The 19,785-nt window shown below is 33.1% G+C and overlaps 2 protein-coding genes across 2 annotated transcripts; both read right to left on the bottom strand.

Moving 5' to 3' along the window:
* Positions 1 to 7,515, bottom strand: LOC112011610 (chorismate mutase 2). Its single transcript, XM_065773383.1, has 7 exons — positions 7,256 to 7,515; positions 6,803 to 6,958; positions 5,101 to 5,158; positions 1,385 to 1,471; positions 1,162 to 1,305; positions 858 to 950; positions 1 to 588 (listed from the first exon to the last, which is right to left on the bottom strand). The coding sequence occupies exons 2-7, from the start codon at positions 6,949 to 6,951 to the stop codon at positions 358 to 360; spliced, it is 762 nt and encodes a 253-aa protein (XP_065629455.1). The 5' UTR covers positions 6,952 to 6,958; positions 7,256 to 7,515; the 3' UTR covers positions 1 to 357.
* A 6,013-nt stretch (positions 7,516 to 13,528) lies between these two features.
* Positions 13,529 to 16,637, bottom strand: LOC112011609 (chorismate mutase 2). The gene is made up of 5 exons (XM_024043974.2): positions 16,433 to 16,637; positions 14,724 to 14,810; positions 14,500 to 14,643; positions 14,192 to 14,284; positions 13,529 to 13,866 (listed from the first exon to the last, which is right to left on the bottom strand). The coding sequence occupies exons 1-5, from the start codon at positions 16,628 to 16,630 to the stop codon at positions 13,636 to 13,638; spliced, it is 753 nt and encodes a 250-aa protein (XP_023899742.2). The 5' UTR covers positions 16,631 to 16,637; the 3' UTR covers positions 13,529 to 13,635.
* Positions 16,638 to 19,785: the final 3,148 nt, after the last annotated feature.

Consider the following 19,785-nt stretch of genomic DNA (forward strand, 5'->3'; position numbering starts at 1 on the left):
TTTTGCACTTTAAACTAAATTTTATTCGAATCAAAGATCATAAGTACACATGTATTATACCATGTGTCAATCACATCTAAGCTTAAATAGTACAGTTATCAAGAAATTCCAATAAGTTTGAGAAAGAGAACCTCCCTTCAAACAACATCCCTAGGAAGTGCACCAATCGTGGATACACTGATATACATATTCAAGCGTACAAGTTTTCTTCATTAAACACAGATTTATTCACTGGGCTTTAAAATGACACTCATTCCAAAATCACCGTTCTTGAATAAGCAATTATGATCATCGGACAAATTCAATTTTTTAAAACTCCATCATATTAGTGGTTGATACATGAAGGAAAAGTAGGCTTCAATCAAGGCGTCGCAGTAGGTACTCGACTTCAACATGCTTGGTAAGAGGCATTATCCAATCCCCATAGAGGCGAGAAACTACTGATGGATCAACCTTGTTCTTTCCATGGTTGCCATCGTTATTCAGAGTCACTTCTTGCCCAAACATCATGGCCTTCTTAGCAACCCTCTTCATCACTGCCTCCTCTACTTTCTCAAATGTCAACAATTTCATCAGAGTATCTCTGTCCTGAAAAACCAACACATTGTCTGAGTAAAATCCATGACCTTTATGTTTAAATTTGCCATATGTTCTCATTTTCCTCAAATGCCTGTCATAGTGTAATTGAACTCATTATTGTATTAAAAAAAAAAAATCCAACTTTACATTGTTATAGTGAATCTAATTTATTGCTTAAGAGTTAAGACTCACAGGTTCTTCAATCTGCTGATCAGAGCAAGGCAAATATTCTAGCAAAACCTTATTTACTATGGTACATAATGATGCACCTATAATACCTTGGCGCGAATTGCAGGCTCATATTCTTGAGGGGATTCCCTGAATTTTACCTCAGCTACTAACTTTCCATAACGAATTCTTCTGGAGAGGGCCTACAGGAAATACTTTGTATTATTCATTGTGAAAAACTCAAAAAATATGGCTTATGCCAGTAATCAAGAATTTACATTTTTGAAGAAAATTTTTAAAAGGATAGCAACATATGACTTTGCACAACAATCCAAATGATCATAAGCAGCCAGAAAATGTTTAATTTTAACAACAGCATAGCAGAACACTGAACAAGTTCACATGCACCTTTACCTGTAAACACACAAAGTCACTAGCAGCAGTTGATGCATAATTGCCATCATCACCCGGTGCAACAAACAACTGAAGCAGTTTATTGATATACGTATCCCATATGTCCTTGTTTATGTTAATTGAAGCAGCTGGAGGATGCAAAAACTATAGTTGGAATTAGATCAAGAGAAACTGACCATTTCAAAATTTAAAAGCAAAACAAGAGTTTGCAGCATATGATTACCTTTGCAAAGTTGTAAGGTGGCACTTCTGAAGGTGGTAAATCTTCTGGAAAGAAGGGATGTTTTTCAGGGTTTGCATATCTACCAGCCTGCAAAATTCCAAGTCATATTATAAATAATACTGAAGTAGAAAGTACCCACGCAACACAATCCAAATAATTATCTGTCGCCTGAGTTTCATTACTGTGGTCAGGGGCGTAGCCAGGAATTCTTGCTTGGGGGGGCCAAGGTAAAACTATCATTTTGATTTGCAATTCAATAAAAAACTCAAAGTACTGTATATTTATAACACAAAATTATTGGTAGAATTTTTTTGTCAGTGTAATTCTATAGCACTAAGATATCAAAATACTAACAAGTTAATCAACCAATTGAGCATCTTAAGTTTTTTTTTTTTTTTTCTTGAATTTTTCCTATTCTTTTGAAAAACCATAAGTCCATAACATTCATAGAAATCAAATATAAGTATACAACAAAAATACAGAAGAAGAAGACAAAGACGAAGTTGGTATTTCTCAATATTTGCTTAGCTTTAAATAAGAAAACTCTTTGTTAAGGAAGATGGAGGAACTAATGAAAATGTGATTATGTGAGAGCATCCCATAGAAGAGTTAATGAAGAGTAACTGAAGAGAGAGCACCAAGTGATGAGGAGAGCCTTTTCAGTGGTTTTTAAGTGGAAAGTGATATTGTAATAGTTTTGAGAAAGTGCAAAACTTAAGTATAATATCGTAAGTGTAATACATTAGGTTCTTCAATTAAATTCAAGCACATGTTTATCATGACCAATAAAATACAAATAATGTTATTATTTTTAAGGACAATTAAATTTAATACATATGATTTTAATCAAGTAATCTGATGTACTACACTTCAGTTTTATCCCTTCACAAAAATTGAATAACTAAAAACTAAAAAAATACGGATGTGGCTATCATGCTTTAGAGAAGAAAGGAAAAGACAAAAGGAGTTAATTTTTATGATTGCACAGTGGGAAGAATTTTATGAGTGACGTGTTGGAGGGGGGGCAATCTTTTAATCTTGTGGAGGCCAACTCTTAACTCAAAATGATTCTAGCCTAGTTTTACCTATAATTACAGAGGTTTTAAAAAAATTTGGAGGGGCCATGGTCCCCCCCCCCCCCAAATGCATAAAGTGGCTCCGCCCCTGATTCTACTAAGTTCACATTTGGCATTGACACTAAACAAAAAAGTATACATATCAAGGATACAAGTAACTTAGTAGATAGAAAGCTGGAACAAACGAAATTACATACAGTCAAGCAATTTATCTCAGGGCTAGATTTTCAGATGCTGCGTTCGAATTTAATTTGGCTTGGGTGCCCTTGTCAGATATGTTTAACAGCGTGAAGAGTCAGTGTGGCGTACTAATGACAACAATGTTCATGTTTTCTAATTAAAATTAGCCGATGACAATTCCATATAAACTTGATGTCGTTTGATACAATTCTACTAAGAATCAAAGAACACAAACCCAAATTTCCCAGTGGAATGTCTGGTCAGTCCACCTCATTTGTTATAAGAAAAAAAGGTTCACCCTTGGTGATCTTTCATATTATTGGTTCTCCAAATTTTTAGTGTGTCCCTTAACTGGCTACATCTATGGAAGCAAGAATGACTCTTCACTCCTTCCTATACTGTGTGAAATGTGATGATCAATTTCAACTAGAAGAAACGTACCATATTGAAATCTCTTTGCCATTTGTCTAGTCAAGCATTAGAGGATGTAGAGGCTCGATTAGTAAAAGGGCACTATCTTTCCCATATAATAAAATCATAAAAATATTCTAAATAAATAAATAAACCATACATACATACAAGGAGACCAAAAAATAAAAAAAAAAAGGAAAACATAATTTCCACTAGACCTTTATTCACATGGTAGGACCATCATCAATTCATCAGTGGGAACTTTGATAGTATGGAAAAATGGAAATAGCACCACCCAAAATAAATGGTGAATACAAAGTCCCAGGCTAATATGTTTTGTAACTCTTGTCGAATCCAAATCTTCTGTCCCACTTTTCCTGCTCCACTCTATACTCCACCAATAAATACTTGCCACGTGATTCTATTAATTAATAACTGTAGGATTAATAAGTCAATAATGATAATATTTAATTAATTAGGTGAACACGTAGTAAGTATTTATTGGTGGAGTATAGAGTAGAGCAGGAAAAGTGGAACAGAAGATTTGGACTCACTCTTGTCAAGTTACACCTAGTGTAACTTAACAAGAGTTACACTATTTGTAGACCACAAATTTGTAATTGATTTAATGGTTAAAAAAATAGCATTAAATGCTATTGGTTTCCTCCTCATTTATAATTAATACTAGCATTTTCTCTCTCTCCTTATTTGTTGTTTTTCACTTGATTAAAGGGATACTGCCATTTTTAAGAATTCTATACTTGAAAAAAAATAAACTATACAAAAAAACGGATGTTATCAACTGGACCAAAGTTCATTGGCTTTTTTTTTTTTTTTTTTTTTTTTTTTTGTTTAGATTTTTCATGGAAATTATATATGCCTCCAGTTATCAAATCTATATCAAATCTTCCAGATCCAATATAAGGATATGAAGCTTGGTGGTCCTTAGCATATTTTATTTTGTGTTTGTGTTATCAGTAATCATGTTCATAATAGACAAAGGACGAGGATCCCAAGTAACATAGTGATATAGTTTGATGCAACTCTTCATTGGTAATGAAGTAGTGCCTTTTCCCACATAATCGTAGATTTTAAGCAAACTGTTTTCAAATCAAAAGGAACTATGTAATTAATTCTTCATTTGTTGTAATTACTTCTTCTTTTTTGTTTCCCCCATTTATTTAAAACCTCATTAAACAACACTTAGCCATTTATTTATTTTTAAGGAGACAAGATATATATTCACAATTGATATAAGAGTATGACCGGCTTAAAAGAAGGAAAAAAAAAAGTATTGCAAATATATTTGTGAAGTCATTGGCAAAAAAAAGGAATATATGTAAAAGGTTTTAAATAATAAATAAGGAGAGAGAAACAAAATTGTTATTAATTAAGTAAATAGGGGTATAAGTCAATTAGCATTTAATGCTATTTTTTTAACCATTAGATCAATTACAAATCTATAGTCTACAAATGGTATAACTCTTGTCAAGTTACGCGTTTCAGTCCACTTTTTTTTACTGTTCATTACTGTTGCGGCTACGTTGAACAGTAGCCGCAATATTTGACTTTTCCACACAAATTTTACTGTTTATGAACTCACAAATTTCACTTTTCAGCAACTTTTTCATTAAAAATGGGTTCCACGGTACTATTTACATATTTAAAAATTATTTACTACAGTATTTTTTAGTTTTAAGTTTTCAGTTTTTAGCTGTATCCAAACAGACCCATATATATATATATATATATAAGTTTTGCACTTTGATTTCTGTATCAGTATTAGATTAAAACATCACCAGGTTGCGACAGCTTAACAACAAATAAGAGGGGGAGTTCTCCCACATGGCCCAAAATCCAAATAGAGTCCACACAATGTGGTCCGTCCAAATTGACACCACAAGCCCAACGTCAATTTTTTTTGCAGACAATAGTCACAATACAAAATACAAAACATTAATATATTTTATTATTATAATGATAGTATCAATATTTTATTTATTAAAATATGAATATTTTGAATGAAAAGCAAAGCGCATACATACACACCTTAGCTAGGAGGGCTTCGGTTTCCTTAACAACAAAGCGAAGCAAAGGACCAGAAAAGGTGTGAATAATTTATGTACTAGTACGGAGAATGGAGTGCGAACCTACACCCCGTGAACGAACCGGTGAAGAAGATGCGGAACTACAACGCAGCACCAAAAAAGTGAAGGAGGACCAACATCTCGGTGTATCGCAGGGGGGCTGCGATGGGGGTGGAGGGGGTACTGGTGCTCTGTCCTATAAGGCCAAACTCGTTGGTGACATATCTGGTGATTATGCCCAGGCATTTAATTTTCTGACTGATGAAGTTGAGGAGCTCTTCTCCGATGAAGAGATGGATGACCCTCCTGAGGGTTCAGTTGCCATCAAGCTGTCCAAAAAGACCAAGATTAATATCCGGGCTAAATGGAATCACTCTCTCATTGTTAAGGTGTTTGGGAGAACAGTGGGGTTCCACTTCCTGCATTCCAGGATCATGCAACTCTGGAAACCAGCTGGAAGACTGGACTGTATCGACCTGGAAAATGACTTCTACTTAATTAAGTTTGGTTTGGTGGAGGATTTTGAGAGAGTTCTTAAAGGAGGACCCTGGTTCGTAGGGGAACACTACCTCACTATCCGTGCATGGGAACCTCATTTTAAACCTTTAGAGGCAACTTGCTCCAAGGTCGCTGTTTGGGCTCGTCTTCCTAGTCTTCCTATTGAGTTCTACGAACTGGAGGTCCTTCAGGATATCGGAAGGGCGATTGGGCCGGTGCTCCGGATTGACGCCAACACCGCTGCGGGTACAAGGGGTCGGTATGCCCGATTGTGTGTACAGGTTGATTTGGATACGCCCCTGCCGAGAAGTGTTTTTATTGGAAAATTCAAACAAGCCATTCTTTATGAGGGCATTGGTGCTCTCTGTTTTTCTTGTGGCAGAATGGGTCACCGTAAATTTCAGTGCCCGTACACCGTGAAGGAGGCTGTCAAGGAAACGGTGGTGGAAATGGAGACTTCCGGCGTGAGTGACCAAGGAGGGATAGATGATGAGGTGGAAGTCAACACCAATCCCGAGGGAGCAGATGCAAGCAATGAGAGGGGAGATTATGGCCCTTGGATGCTTGTGGTGCGCAAGAAACATGCAGCAAAAAATCGGGCTGGCCGCCCTCTCCCTCTCAAGTCAAATCCGGACCAAATCCCTGCATTTAATGCCAAAGATTTGGGCCGGTTGAGAAGGCTTACCCAAGAAGCCAAGCCACCTACTAAGCCTCCTGCTATATCTCCTGATGGGAAACGTAAAAGCAGGCGTTTTGACAATACAAGCCTGACCGAACCCACCTGCTCCACTAACTTTGACTCAACGGCTACTGTGACAGCCCACTCTACACTGCCCAAGGTAAATCACAGAGATTCGGGACTGAAGGTTAATGACACTTTGGGTATTAATTCATTACCTAAAGTCCCCTCACCCAGGTTTGAAGCTCCCACGCATACTCCAAAAATTTTAAGCAAGTCTAAATCTAAGCCTGGCAGTTCCTCTGCAAATCATGGCAGACAGCACACTAAGGCAGTGGGCAATAAGCTTGCACGGGAAAACCATGCCGTTGTCACGAGCTCTCATGCAGCAGATCCAAGCATCTCCCACTATGATTTGGGGGTGGTTCGACCAGGAACAACTTCAAGCATGGAACCATATNCAAAGCGAAGCAAGGGACCAGAAAAGGTGTGAATGGAATTTGAAACGTAAGACTGGCTGTAGGTAGGAGAATTGATGGGGAAGTGAGCTCGCTCTATGAGACTGAAAATGATGCTGTCTTCTTGTCTTATCAATGAATGTCTCACCGATTCAAGCGTCAGACAATTCCTCGCCATGCTATTTCTAACATTATGGGATGCCACACAAAAAAAAAAAAAAAAACAATAAGTAATAATAATAGGGACATGTTATGTTATATGTTAGCAACAATTTTGTCAAAAAAACAACTAGGAAATTAAGGAATTTTTGCCATTATTATTATTGGGACTTGGGATATATGGTAATTGTTTTTTTTTTTTTTTTTTTTTTTTTTAAAAGGCACCCTTTGGTGAAGCATTTTGTTATATGGTTGGTAAATAAATAGAAAATGGAAAAGGTCGAATAAAACATGAATTAAAAAGAAGAAGAAATTATAAGTACCCTTGAGTTTGGTGGGACTTTGTGGTGATGGAAGAGTTAAGACTTCTATGATAGGATTAAGAGGTGATGATGTTAGAAAGACAGAGGAGAAAAGAGGTGGTGGAGGAGAGAAAGAGGTAAGAGAGAACGGAATTGTTGTGATGATGTTTTGTTTTCTATGACTGACTACTCTGGCTGTGAGTTCATGTTTTGTTTTCTATGGAAAGGAAAATCGTGGGAAAGAATCAAAGAAGTGGGGTTTGATAGGAACGGCCATTTCCACTATTAATATGCGGATTTTGCTTGGGTACTAGTGGCCATAGCGTGGCGTCATTGCAGATTGTGTATTGCTTAGGCAGGAAGATAGGTAAGTGAGGACCCACACGCACCTTCTTTATGTCCACCTCCTGGTGGTGTGGCCTCTTTAGTTAGCACTTATTAGAGTAAATGAATAAAGCCGTAGCTATTCATTTTGTAAATACTGTAGGTTGTTGATGCAATGTATTATGGATCTGTTTGGATACTACTTATTACTGAAAATTAAAAATTGAAAACTGAAAATATTATAACAAAATAATTTTTAAATGTGTGAATAGTGCCGTAGGACCCAGTTTTAAAGTTGTTTTTGCTGAAAAAAATACTTGCGAATTCTATGAACAATACACGAGACCCACTAAAAAATGCACGAGACAACACAAACACATTGAGAAAAAAATACGGTATCCAAACTAACACTACATTGTTATTTTGTGAGTTTATTAATAATATAAGGACAAAGTTTAGCTACAAAATTGGTTGTAACTTTACGTTACAAACTCACTTAATAAAATAAATATTACTGCATATTTTGAAAATCTAACCGTTGAATTACATGTTCTTTATGCTCTTAATGCACATGTCAATTTTTGTGTCAATCGGATATCATTTACTATATAATCAATAATCTTATATTTTATGCATAATTTTAAATTACAAAAACTTGCAATTTAAAAATTTATCGATGACATAGTTATTGATTTTTAATTTTCTTGAAATTTTGCAAACATGGAGGATATAAGAAGAAGATGCAATCCAACGGTGAATTTGTCAAAATTCAATTCCAATAAAAAAAATATTGAGTGAGTTTGTAGCCTAAGACTACAATCAATTTTGTAGCTAAACTTTGTCCATAATATAATCATTCATTTGTTGTAAACATTCATTGATTTGTGAGGGGGTCAAAAATTTTAGTCATCGTTTTATCATATATGTAAAAAAATAAGTTTTTTTTTTTTAAGGTAAGAGAAAAATTATAAGTTAGTCAAAACTTAAGCTTGTTGGATAAGAAAATAAACCAAACTTGAACATATAAATTTGTTCGATAAACAGGTTAAGCTTAGCTCATATTTGAAATAGAATTAAATGAATGAGGCTAAACTTTTAACACTCAGCACGACTTTTGATATAAATTCAAATTATCACTTCCAAATTAATTCAAACAAAAATCAAACTAAAGTTATAAGAGGGGGAGAGACTACTTATGATAGGGAACTAAAAAACACAACACCAAAACTTATTAACCCAAAACAGAGTTATAAAAAATATAATGATTCATCAATTAAAGTAAAGTTGCAAGAAATAATACGAGAGAGAGAGAGAGAGAGAGAGAGAGAGAGAGAGAGAGAGAGAGAGAGAGAGAGAGAGAGAGAGAGAGAGAGAGAGAGGAGTAGCAAATTCGTAGAAAATAAAAATGAGAAGAAAAAAAGTAAAGATAAAATATTTGGTAATAAATAGCAAATTATCTAAGTCATGCTATGTAATAGAATAACATTATATTCTTATGTACTATCTTTATATGTAATAGATAACATCTAACAATTAAAAAAAATAACAGCTTAAAACACAAAATTAAATTGCATCAACCAAAAGTAGAGTTCTATAGAACATAAAATTTATCATTCTAAAGTAGAGATGCAGGAAAAAAACCAAAAAATAATTAAAAAGAGAGAGAGAGAGAGAGAGAGAGAGAGAGAGAGAGAGAGAGAGAGAGAGAGAGAGAGAGAAATAACCTTCTTACATGGAAATTTATGGTAAGAGAATGAATAAGAAGAGCCAAAATAACGGAAGATAAATGGATAAGGGAAGAGTGACATTAAAGTAGAGAGTACTATGAAGATGAAAAGGCAAAAATGAAGAGGAAATGTGGGAGAAGTGTAACAATCTGTTGGAAAATTAATAAAAGGAAAAAAAAATTAAAAAAAAGGGAGAGAATGTTGGAAATAAGTGAATGATGTGACATAATGTGAGAGTGTAAAAATTAATTGCTATCTTCAATTTTTAGATAAGTATAGATAGATACAGATATAGATATAAACTAGTTATTAACCATGCTTTGCACAATTTATTTTATTTTTTATTAAATTTCTTTTAATTTATAAATTTGTAAATATTAGAAGTAAAAACGTTTGTAGAAAATATATTTATTATCATATAGATAATTTTTTTTTTTTTTTTTGGTGATAGCCTCTTTTAATTCATTACTAAATTTGATTATATATGTGTGTGTGCGCGCACGTGCGCGTGCCAAAAAAAAAATATGAGTTGTATATATTAAATTGTATGCTGCTTCTTGCCTAAAATTATTTACTGCATTTTTCAGCAAAAAATATATATATATTTAGTGCATTTAAATTTTTTTAAATTTTTTTTTTATAAGATAGTGCATTTAAGATCATGTTAGCAATATCTGATTGTTCCTTCCGCTCAATAGTATAATGACATGGTGCCAACTAATTGAGTCAGATATTTATCATTATCAAGATATGTCAACATCCTTATTAGTTTCAACACTTTTCTTGCTCAATTGGACAACATCTTTATCAATTCTTTATTATTATTATTATCTTTTCTTTATCAATTTTTTATTATTATAATTATGATTTTTTTAGGAAAATACTTTCTAAAAGATTTAGGGGATGTTTTGTTTGTGTTTTTAAACAACCATTTCAATTTTTAAACAACGTTTCACGCATTTTAACGCATTTTTTCACTCACACGTATTTTCACAAATGTTTTCAAATAACAATTTTTAGTTTTTAAATAAATGTACCAAACGGGAGATTAATTTGAAGATTTGTTTCTATGAATGGTAAGTATATGCTCTTCAACAATCAAATAAGTTTAGCAGCGCGATTAGGACCATCCATTGTCCCTTTCATCCAAGTTATGTGTAGCTCTTGTTTGATTAAATGTTATTTCATGGTTTACATTAATTTGATTTTCTTTTCTTCCGTAATATTGTGAACGTTGTGATGGTGTATTTTTATTTACTTTTATTTCGGATAGTATACTTAGGATTTGTTTGCCACATGAAATTATAGTATTTAGTGTGTGAAAATCTCTCCTGCCTACATGTGTCATTAGATTTGGCACTTTCTTGCTAGCTAAATTGGACAACATCCTCATCAATTATTTTTTATTATTAGGACAAAGATTAGTTACAAAATTGCTTGTAGCCTTAGGCTACAACCTTACTCAATAAAATAAAAATTACTATATATTTTAAAAATCTAACTGTTAAATTGTATGTTCTTTACTCTCTTAATACACATGTTAAATTTTGCATCAGCCAGACATTATTTACAATAAGATTTATATGCTTATATTTTATGCATAATTTTAAACTACAAAAACTTTTAATTTAAACAATTTATTGATGACATAGCTATTAATGTTTAATTTTCTAGAAAATTTGCAAACATGGAGGTTATAAGAAAAAGATGTAATCTAATGGTAGATTTGTTAAAATTCACCTCAAATAAAAAGATATTGAGTAACGTTGTAGCCTTTATCTACAACAAATTTTGTAACTAAACTTTGTCCTTATTATTATGTTTCCTCCTCAATTCTTTATTATTACTATATTTTTTTATTATAGAAATACATTCTAAAAGATTTAGTGTTTGATTGGATTAATAAGTTTGGTTTAATTTGAAGATTTTTTTAAAAAAAAAATTTTATCAAGGGCAGCTATATGCTCTTCAACCATCAAGGACGTTTAGCAACACCAAGCCATTAGGAACCATCCTTTGTGTCTTTCATGCAATTTATGTGTACATTTTGGTGATTAAATGTAATTTTCATGGTTTAAATTGATTTGAATTTTCTTTTCCTCCATAATATTGTGAATGTTGTGATGTGGTGTATTTTTATTACTTTTATTGGTATGGTATAATTAAAATTTATTTGCACACATAAAATTAAAACACTGAGCGGCAGAAATCTCCCCTCCAATTGTAGCTATTGAATTAAAAGATAAAAATAAATAATAAATAAATAATTTGATCACTGGATCTTGCTGATGTGATCTTCCAGACATGTAGAATAATTTCTCGCAATCTTGTATTCATTCTATAACAATAGTTAGCCCACTATACTCATTTGTAATGCATTTAATTGGGGAAAATAATAATGGAAAGACATAAACATTTTATAAGCATCATTTTTAATATTTGTTTTCTACAATTTGTAGACGTGTAGATCACTAGGGCAAAATTGACAGTAACTAATTCAACCATGGTGTTTTCTATATTGGTGTTATATCTACACTTTGTAGTTATATAAAAAGTTATTTGAAATAAAAATAGAATAAATTTTTTGAATTTACCGTATGGATATTGGCATTAATCTAAAAATCATAAATACAAAACTAGAAGGAGCACAAAAGAAACTATATAATTCTCTGAACTTATCATGTGATGACAGGCATGCCTTATGCAATTTGGATCTGTAAAATTACAAAAATATGTTATAGGGAAGAATAATTTGAATCTATATTATAATTGATTATATTAAGAAGATTGTTAAAAACTTCTTTGTTAAGAGCAAATGGATTTTTTTTTTTTTTTTTGGAGAGAAAATGGAGTTTCATTAAGAATAATTCACCATAAAAAAGTTAAGAATATTTCAAAAATAGTATTAATTGGTATGCAAATTTTATTTGTCACAGCTACACATAAATCACATTCTTTTGGAAGCACAGGACTTACAGGAAAGGAATGGCATAAGGCATGTCAAGAATTATGTGATACCTAAAAGAAAAGGAAGAAGAAGAAGAAAAGTTTTCCTAGTTTAATTTCACTCTGTTGCAATTTTTGAATGTGTAATATTCTTCTCATTTGTCATCATTACACCTTGTTAAAATTTATATCCCACACTGTTACAATCCATAAGCCAAAAAGCCAGACAGATAATGTAACTCGTCATCAAACACCCAAGTATAATTACTCATGCATAATGGCTTGATCAAAATCTCACTCAAAACCTGTTGTTTACAATATTTGATGCTTAGGAAGTTTCTGAATTATGTCAGGAACCAAATCGTGAAGGCCCTGGAACATGCTGCGAAATAAGTCGTGCAGTGTCTTTCCACCAAGAAACCTCTATTTCTTTTTCATGAAGATTGTGTATGGTACATTCTAGAGCAGCTTCTAGCTCTTCTACTTCTACCTGATCTTGCTCCCTTGCTTCCAGTAGTTCATGCAACCTTCTCTGGAGTTCTGTGGGTGAAACTCCATATTCCATTTCAGTACCTCCATATTGAGGGTCAATTACTTACCCAAAACTCTGACAGAAGCAGTTTCCTGAGCAGTCACTTGTTAGTTTTAGTCTACAGATATTAAGAAAGTGTAACAGAGATGACCCAAACCTCATTTGTTTCATTGTCTTTGGGTCATTTCTTCTCAAGCCGTTTAATCCATCTGGACCAAAACCTTTGTATTAGGCCCTATATTTCACTCCATGCCTAACTTACCCTCCTCAGGTAGTAAATTGTGTTGATAGTTTATATAGATCAACTTTTGAGGCAACAAGGTGTTTCAAAACCGTTATTTTTTCTCCAATCGTGTGTAAATATGTAAATTATCATGGTCTTAACAACAAAGTCTTCATGTACCAATATAATGTTGAATAAGTACAGCGGTACAACTTTTTCACAACTTGTTGAATTAAAAAATTATGAGTAGCTGTTAACAAAAGTAGTGTTAGTGGAAAGTATATGAAATTATCCACCACTCACAACTTTTCATCTCAACAAGCTATGAAAAAAGTTATGTCAACAACATATTATATAAATCATTTTTTTAGGATTGTAAGCTTCTTTACCTTCATTTCTTTATCAATAATGCCTGCACATATATATATATATATATAGACACACATCGATATCTCTGTATATCCAATCATGGATACACATGTTCATGTAGACGAACTTTCTTAATTAAACACAAATTTATTCGCTAGCTTTTAAAATGATACTCATTTCAAAATCATCTTTCTTGAATAAGCAATTATGTGATTACAAGAAAAATTCAATCCTTTGAAACTCCCATCACATTATTGGATGATTCATAAAGGAAACAGCTTCAATCAAGGCGTCTTAGTAGGTACTCAACTTGGACAAGTTTGGTGAGAGGCATTATCCAATCCCCATAGAGACGAGAAACTACTGATGGATCAACCTTGTACTTTCCCTTGTTGTCATCATTATTCAGAGTCACTTCTTTTCCAAACACCATGGCCTTCTTTGCAACCCTCTTCTTCACTGCCTCTTCTACACTCTCAAATGTCAACAATTTCATCAAAGCATCTCTGTCCTGAAAAAACCAACACATCATTGAAGTAAAATGCATGACCTTTATTTTTTCTTCTTCAAGAAGTAGCACCTAAACAATTTAGCAAGTTAAAATTTGCTTAATATAAAAATCAATCCATATGTTCTCATTTTTCTCAAATTCCTGTCATGGTGTCATTGATCTCATTACCATAATAAATAAAAATCCAACAAAATATTGTTATAGTGATTCTAATTAATTGCTTAGGAGTTAAGAATCACTGGTTCTTCAATCTGCTGATCACAACAAGACAAATATTCCAGCAAAACCTTATTTACTATAGTCCTTAATGATGCATCCTTAATACCTTAGCACGAATTGCAGGCTCATATTCTCCAGGGGATTCCCTGAATTTTACCTCAGCTACTAACTTTCCATAATGAATTCTTCTGGAGAGGGCCTGCACGGAATATTTTGTATTTTTCATTGTCAAAACCTCAAAATATGGCTTATGACAGTAATCAATAATTTACCTTCTCAAAGAATATTTTTATTTAAAAAAAAAAAACAACAAATGACTTTGCACAAGAATCCAAATGATCATCAGCAGCCAGGAAATTTTTAATTTTAACAACAGCATAGCAGAACACTGAACAAGTTCACATGCCCCTTTACCTGTAAACACACAAGGTCGCTAGCTGCAGTTGATGCATAATTGCCATCATCACCCGGTGCAACAAACAACTGAAGTAGTTTCTTAAAATACATATCCCATATGTCCTTGCTTATGTTAATCGAAGCAGCTGGAGGATGCAAAACCTAGAGTTGGAATTAGATGAAAACTAATGGACCATTTCAAAATTAAAAAGCAAAACAAGAGTTTTGCAGCATATGATTACCTCTGTAAAGTTGTAAGGCGGCACCACTGAGGGTGGTAGATTATCTGGAAAGAAGGGATGCTCTTCAGGGTTTGCATATCTTCCAGCCTGTAACATTCCAGGTCATTTTATTAATAAAACTGAAGTAGGAAGTACCCGCACAACCCAAACCAAAGAATTCTGTCAACTGAGTCTCATTACTGTGGTTTTACTAAGTTTGCATAATCGCATTTGGCATTCACACTAAACAAGAAAGTAGACATATCAAGGATACAAGTAACTTAGTAGATAGAAAGCTGGAACAAACGAAATTACATACAGTAAAGCAACTTATCTCAGTGCTAAAGTTTCAGATCCTGCATTGAAAATAAACTTGGCTTGGTTGCCCTTGTCAGATATGTTTAACAGAGTGAAGAGTCAGTGTAGCGCACTAATGACAACAATGTTCATGTTTTCTAATTAAAATTAGCCAATTATGGTTTTGCAGATATTGATAATCATGTAAAGGGCCTAAAGGCTTTAGCCAACGACAATATCACATAAAACTTGATGTTGTTTTGATACAATTCTACCAAAAATCAAAGAGTACAAAGTACAAACCCAAAAGTTCCAATAGTCTGTCTGGTCAGCCTGCCATTATGATGATGTTCAACATGAAGTGTGAAGCAACATAGTTCATCTTCCTCAATGGCACGACATGGTTCTCTCTATGAGGAGAACCTGGCCCAACCCCATATGTTGTAAGCTAAAAAAAAAAAAAAGGTCACCCATGGAGATCTTTCATATTGTTGGTTCTCCAAATTTTTAGTGTGTCCCTAAGTTGGCTACATTCATGGAAGCAAGAAATAACTACCTTGGCCACCAAAAACTCTTAACTCCTTCCTAAACTCTCTGAAATGCGATGATCAATTTTAAGTAGAGAAATGTTACCATATAGAAATCTCTTGCTACTAGTCTAGTCAAGCATTGGGATGCAGAGGCTCAATTAGGCATTGTACACAATGTTTGAACAACATTGTAATTTAGATGGTTCGCACACTCCATTCAATAAACACTTATTTAAGAGTACAACCATATGAAATCAATGGAGTCATGGTAAGGGCACCACTATCTTTCCCATATAATAAAATCATAAAAACATATAAAGAACCATACATATAGGGAGGCCAAAAATAAGGGAAACATAATTTTCACTAGTCCTTTATTCACATGGTACTTGGGAATAGTATGGAAAAAAAATGGAAATAGCACCACCTAAAATAAATGGTGAATACAAGTCCTAGGCTAATATTATTATGAAACTGATATAACAAATATTATTAGTAATATGATCATTATATAACAAATATAATTTTGTTTTGTACTTTGCTATAATAATATTATTATTATTAAATTAAATAACTACTAAAATCATTTTGTTTAGTACAGGCGACAGTAAAGAGTTGAAATCCTGAAGATACATTGTGCAAAAGCAAAAAAAAAACCCAAAGACGAGCGAGTTCACCCACATGGCCCAAATACAGTCCACACACAATGTGGACCGTCGAATTGACACGATACCACAAGCCCAACTTCAAATTTTTGCGGACAATACAAAACACAGCAAAACAAAACAAAACAAAGGACAATGATAAGGAAATAAAAACAAAATTGCACCAGAAGTCGAAGACCAAGAAAAATTAAATTATTTCCTTTGAAATATTAAATATATTTTTTTTAATAGCACATACCTTAGCTTGAAGGGCCTCTGCTTCCTTAACAACAAAGTGAACCAAAGTACCAGAAAAGGTCGGAGTGGAAACGTAAGATTCATTGTAGGTAGGAGAATTGGTGGGGAAACGAGCCCGCTCTATGAGACTGAAAATGATGGTGTCTTCTTGTCTTATCAAAGACTGTCTCACCGATTCAAGCGTTACACCATTCGCCATGCTGTTTCTAACATTATGGGACCATACCACAAAAACAAAAACGATTCGTAAGATGGACATGTTTATGTGTTAGCAACAAGAAAAGGAATGAGATGAGGCCAAGATTATTATTGGGACTTGGGATATATATATTGTAACCAAAAAAAAGGGGCACCCTGTAGTTGCCATATATAGAGGTCAAATTTTATTAATTAGTAAAGCATTTTGCCGTATATAGTTGGTTAGTAAATATACTAAATAGAAAATGGAAAAAAGGTCAAATAAGACATGAATGAAATGGAGAAGAAATTCTACGTACTTACCTTACCTTTGGAGTTTAGTTTGGTGGGACTTGTGGTGGCGGAAGAGTCAGGGAGGGTTAGGAGGTGATGTAAGAAAACGCAGGAAAAGAGCTTGTGGATGTGGATGAGAGAATGGATTAATGGTGATTGACTGTTCTTATATGCGGATTTTGCGTGTGCACGGGCAAGGAGTGAGGACCCACGCGGCGGCCACGCACTTCTTTATTTCCACCTCCGGGTGGAAATTAAACAAGCCCAACCTCGAGCTCCATCCGAGAAATAGATTGTCTACGTTAGTAAATAAATTAATCTTAAACGTAAGTTTAAACTCTATTATTAAAAGCTTGGCTTAAACATAATAATTTGTTATTGAACAAGCTCATGAATATGAGGCCCGGTTTAAGTGTGTGTGTGTGTGTGTGTATATATATATAAATGCTACATGCACAATATTTTCACAATAAATTTTTTTTTAGAGAGTTTCAACTTATAGTGTCTGCTCTTAATAATAACTATTTACCATTAGAGACTTTACCAAGTGAGCTAACTGAAACTTATTGTTTTTCACAATAAATCAGTTGACAAGTTTGTTAAAGGTTTTTAATTTAAATCCACCACTGAAATTACTTTCTTACCCACTAATAACATCAAGTAACAACCTGCTACATAGGATTTGATTTTGTAAATTTATAAATAGGTTGTTGATATGATATCAATTTTTTTATTTTTAGTTTAATAATAATATAACCAGTTTGTTTATTGTGAAAATTCATTGATTTTTGAAAAATGTAAACAATTTTAGTCATGATTTTAATATATATGTGAAAAAATAATTTTTTTTTTAAATAATAAGGAAAAAGAATAAGTTAATTAAGTAACTCATGAACAAAATCAAATTTGTTTGACAAGAAAATGAACCAAGCTCAAACATCTAATTTTGTTTGATAATGAGCTAAGGCTTGACTCATGCTCTTTTTGGTTGGTTTTTGATTTTGAGGGAAATGAATGCAAGTGGGACGGGGAATATTGAGGATTGATGCTCTTTTTTTTCAATTTTAACAATTTTTGGAAAAAGAATTATTTTTCAAATAATTTTTTCAAAAACTATCTTATTTTTCTATGTTTGGTAACAATCTTAAAATGAGTTAAAAAATTTATCTATTGACTTTCTTTATTTAGCTTTGTGCGAGATAGAGTTGTTTTCTAGAAAATTTTAGCTAAAAACTATTCTATCTCATGTCAAGCTAAGTAAATAAAGTTTTTTTTTTTCTTTTTTTAAGTTTTCTTTAACCCCAAGGGGTTAGGGTAATGGTTTCTAAGTCCTCATAATATCCTTGAGCTCTTAGCTTTGAAACCTCTCGCCAACATCTTGAGGTCACCTCCATGAGATTCCTCCCTATAATAACTTGGTGCATGTCACATTTTCTAGTGTTTGGTAATATCAAAAAAAAAAAAAAAAAAGGGAAAACTATCTTTAAAATTCCCTTACTTAGTTTGACACGGGATAGAATTGTTTTGAGCTAAAAATTTTTGCAAAATAACTCTATCTCTCACAAAGCTAAATAAGGACAGTAATTAATAGTTTTTCAACTCATTTTAAGATTGCTACCAATCATAGAAAAATGAGATAGGTTTCTAAAAAATGATTTTTGAAAAACAATTCATTTATAGAAATTGTTAATATGGAAACAAATAGAGCATTAGTCCTCAATATTCCCCATCCTAGTTGCATTATTTCCCAATGCGGTTTGGTTGGTTTTCTTATTTTTCCTTATTTAGCTTTGTGTGAGATGGAGTTGTTTTCTAGGAAATTTTAGCTAAAAACAATTCTATCTCTTGCCAGGCTAAGTAAGGAATTTTTTTTTTTTTCTTTAACCCCAAGGGGTTAGGGTAATGGTTTCTAAGGTCTCATAATATCCTTGAGATCCTAGCTTCGAAACCTCTCGCCAGCATCTTGAGATCACCTCCATGGGATTCCTCCCTATAATAACCTGGTGCATGTCACATTTTCTAGTGTTTGGTAGTATCAAAAAAAAAAAAAAAAAAAAAAAAGGAAAACTATCTTTAAAATTCCCTTACTTAGTTTGAAATGAGATAGAATTGTTTTGAGCTAAAAAATTTTGCAAAATAACTCTATCTCTCACAAAGCTAAATAAGGACAGTAATTAATAGTTTTTCAACTCATTTTAGATTGTTACCAATCATAGAAAATGAGATAGGTTTCTAAAAAATGATTTTTGAAAAATAATTCATTTATAGAAATTGTTAATTTGGAAACAAATAAAGCATTAGTCCTCAATATTCCCCATCCCAGTTGCATTATTTCCCAATGCGGTTTGGTTGTTTTCTTATATATTAAAAAGTTATATTGAATCCCATAAAAAAAAAATTATATTGAATATATGTTGCATGTATATTAAATATTAAATATAACTTATATATTAATAGGTGCGGTGTGGGTTTTTGTGGTTTTCTGAAACAAAACCACACCGCACTTATATTTGCGATGTGGTTTTTGCACCTCCACCATAGTCAACAGTGTGGTGACCTAAATTTCGGTTGGTTAGGTGCGATCAGAACGGTATTTTGTACAGTACTAGTAATAATATATTTTATACTTGTGTCTGACCCTAAAATGTGTTAAGACAACCCTACACTTGACCCTATTTTTGTGGACTATGGATTTGAGCAATGTTTGAAAAATATATATATTTTAAGTTGAATTGAGCTATTTCCATAAATGACACTATTTAGAATTTACAATTGTGGGGCCCGTGGGCCTGATAGCCTCGGCTCATTGTGTAGCAGGCCCAAGGCCTACGCCGAGGAATACTGACTATTCAAGGCTAAATTGGGGAAAGCCTCTTTTCCCAA

Source organism: Quercus suber, unplaced genomic scaffold (genome assembly GCF_002906115.3).
Source record: "Quercus suber isolate HL8 unplaced genomic scaffold, Cork oak 2.0 scaffold_74, whole genome shotgun sequence".
In the NCBI taxonomy this organism is placed as follows: Eukaryota; Viridiplantae; Streptophyta; class Magnoliopsida; order Fagales; family Fagaceae; genus Quercus; species Quercus suber.

Bases quoted from the DNA above. Each gene is read 5' to 3' on its own strand.
- LOC112011610 (XM_065773383.1), bottom strand. From the start codon at position 6,951: ATGGCGAGGAATTGTCTGACGCTTGAATCGGTGAGACATTCATTGATA. The intron at 1,306-1,384 runs GTAATCATATGC...TTCCAACTATAG, and splicing joins CACCTTACAACTTTGCAAAG to TTTTTGCATCCTCCAGCTGC. The intron at 589-857 runs GTATTATAGGTG...TTGGTTTTTCAG, and splicing joins AGCCTGCAATTCGCGCCAAG to GACAGAGATACTCTGATGAA.
- LOC112011609 (XM_024043974.2), bottom strand. From the start codon at position 16,630: ATGGCGAATGGTGTAACGCTTGAATCGGTGAGACAGTCTTTGATAAGA. The intron at 14,644-14,723 runs GTAATCATATGC...TTCCAACTCTAG, and splicing joins CGCCTTACAACTTTACAGAG to GTTTTGCATCCTCCAGCTGC. The intron at 14,285-14,499 runs GTAAAGGGGCAT...TATTCCGTGCAG, and splicing joins GCGACCTTGTGTGTTTACAG to GCCCTCTCCAGAAGAATTCA.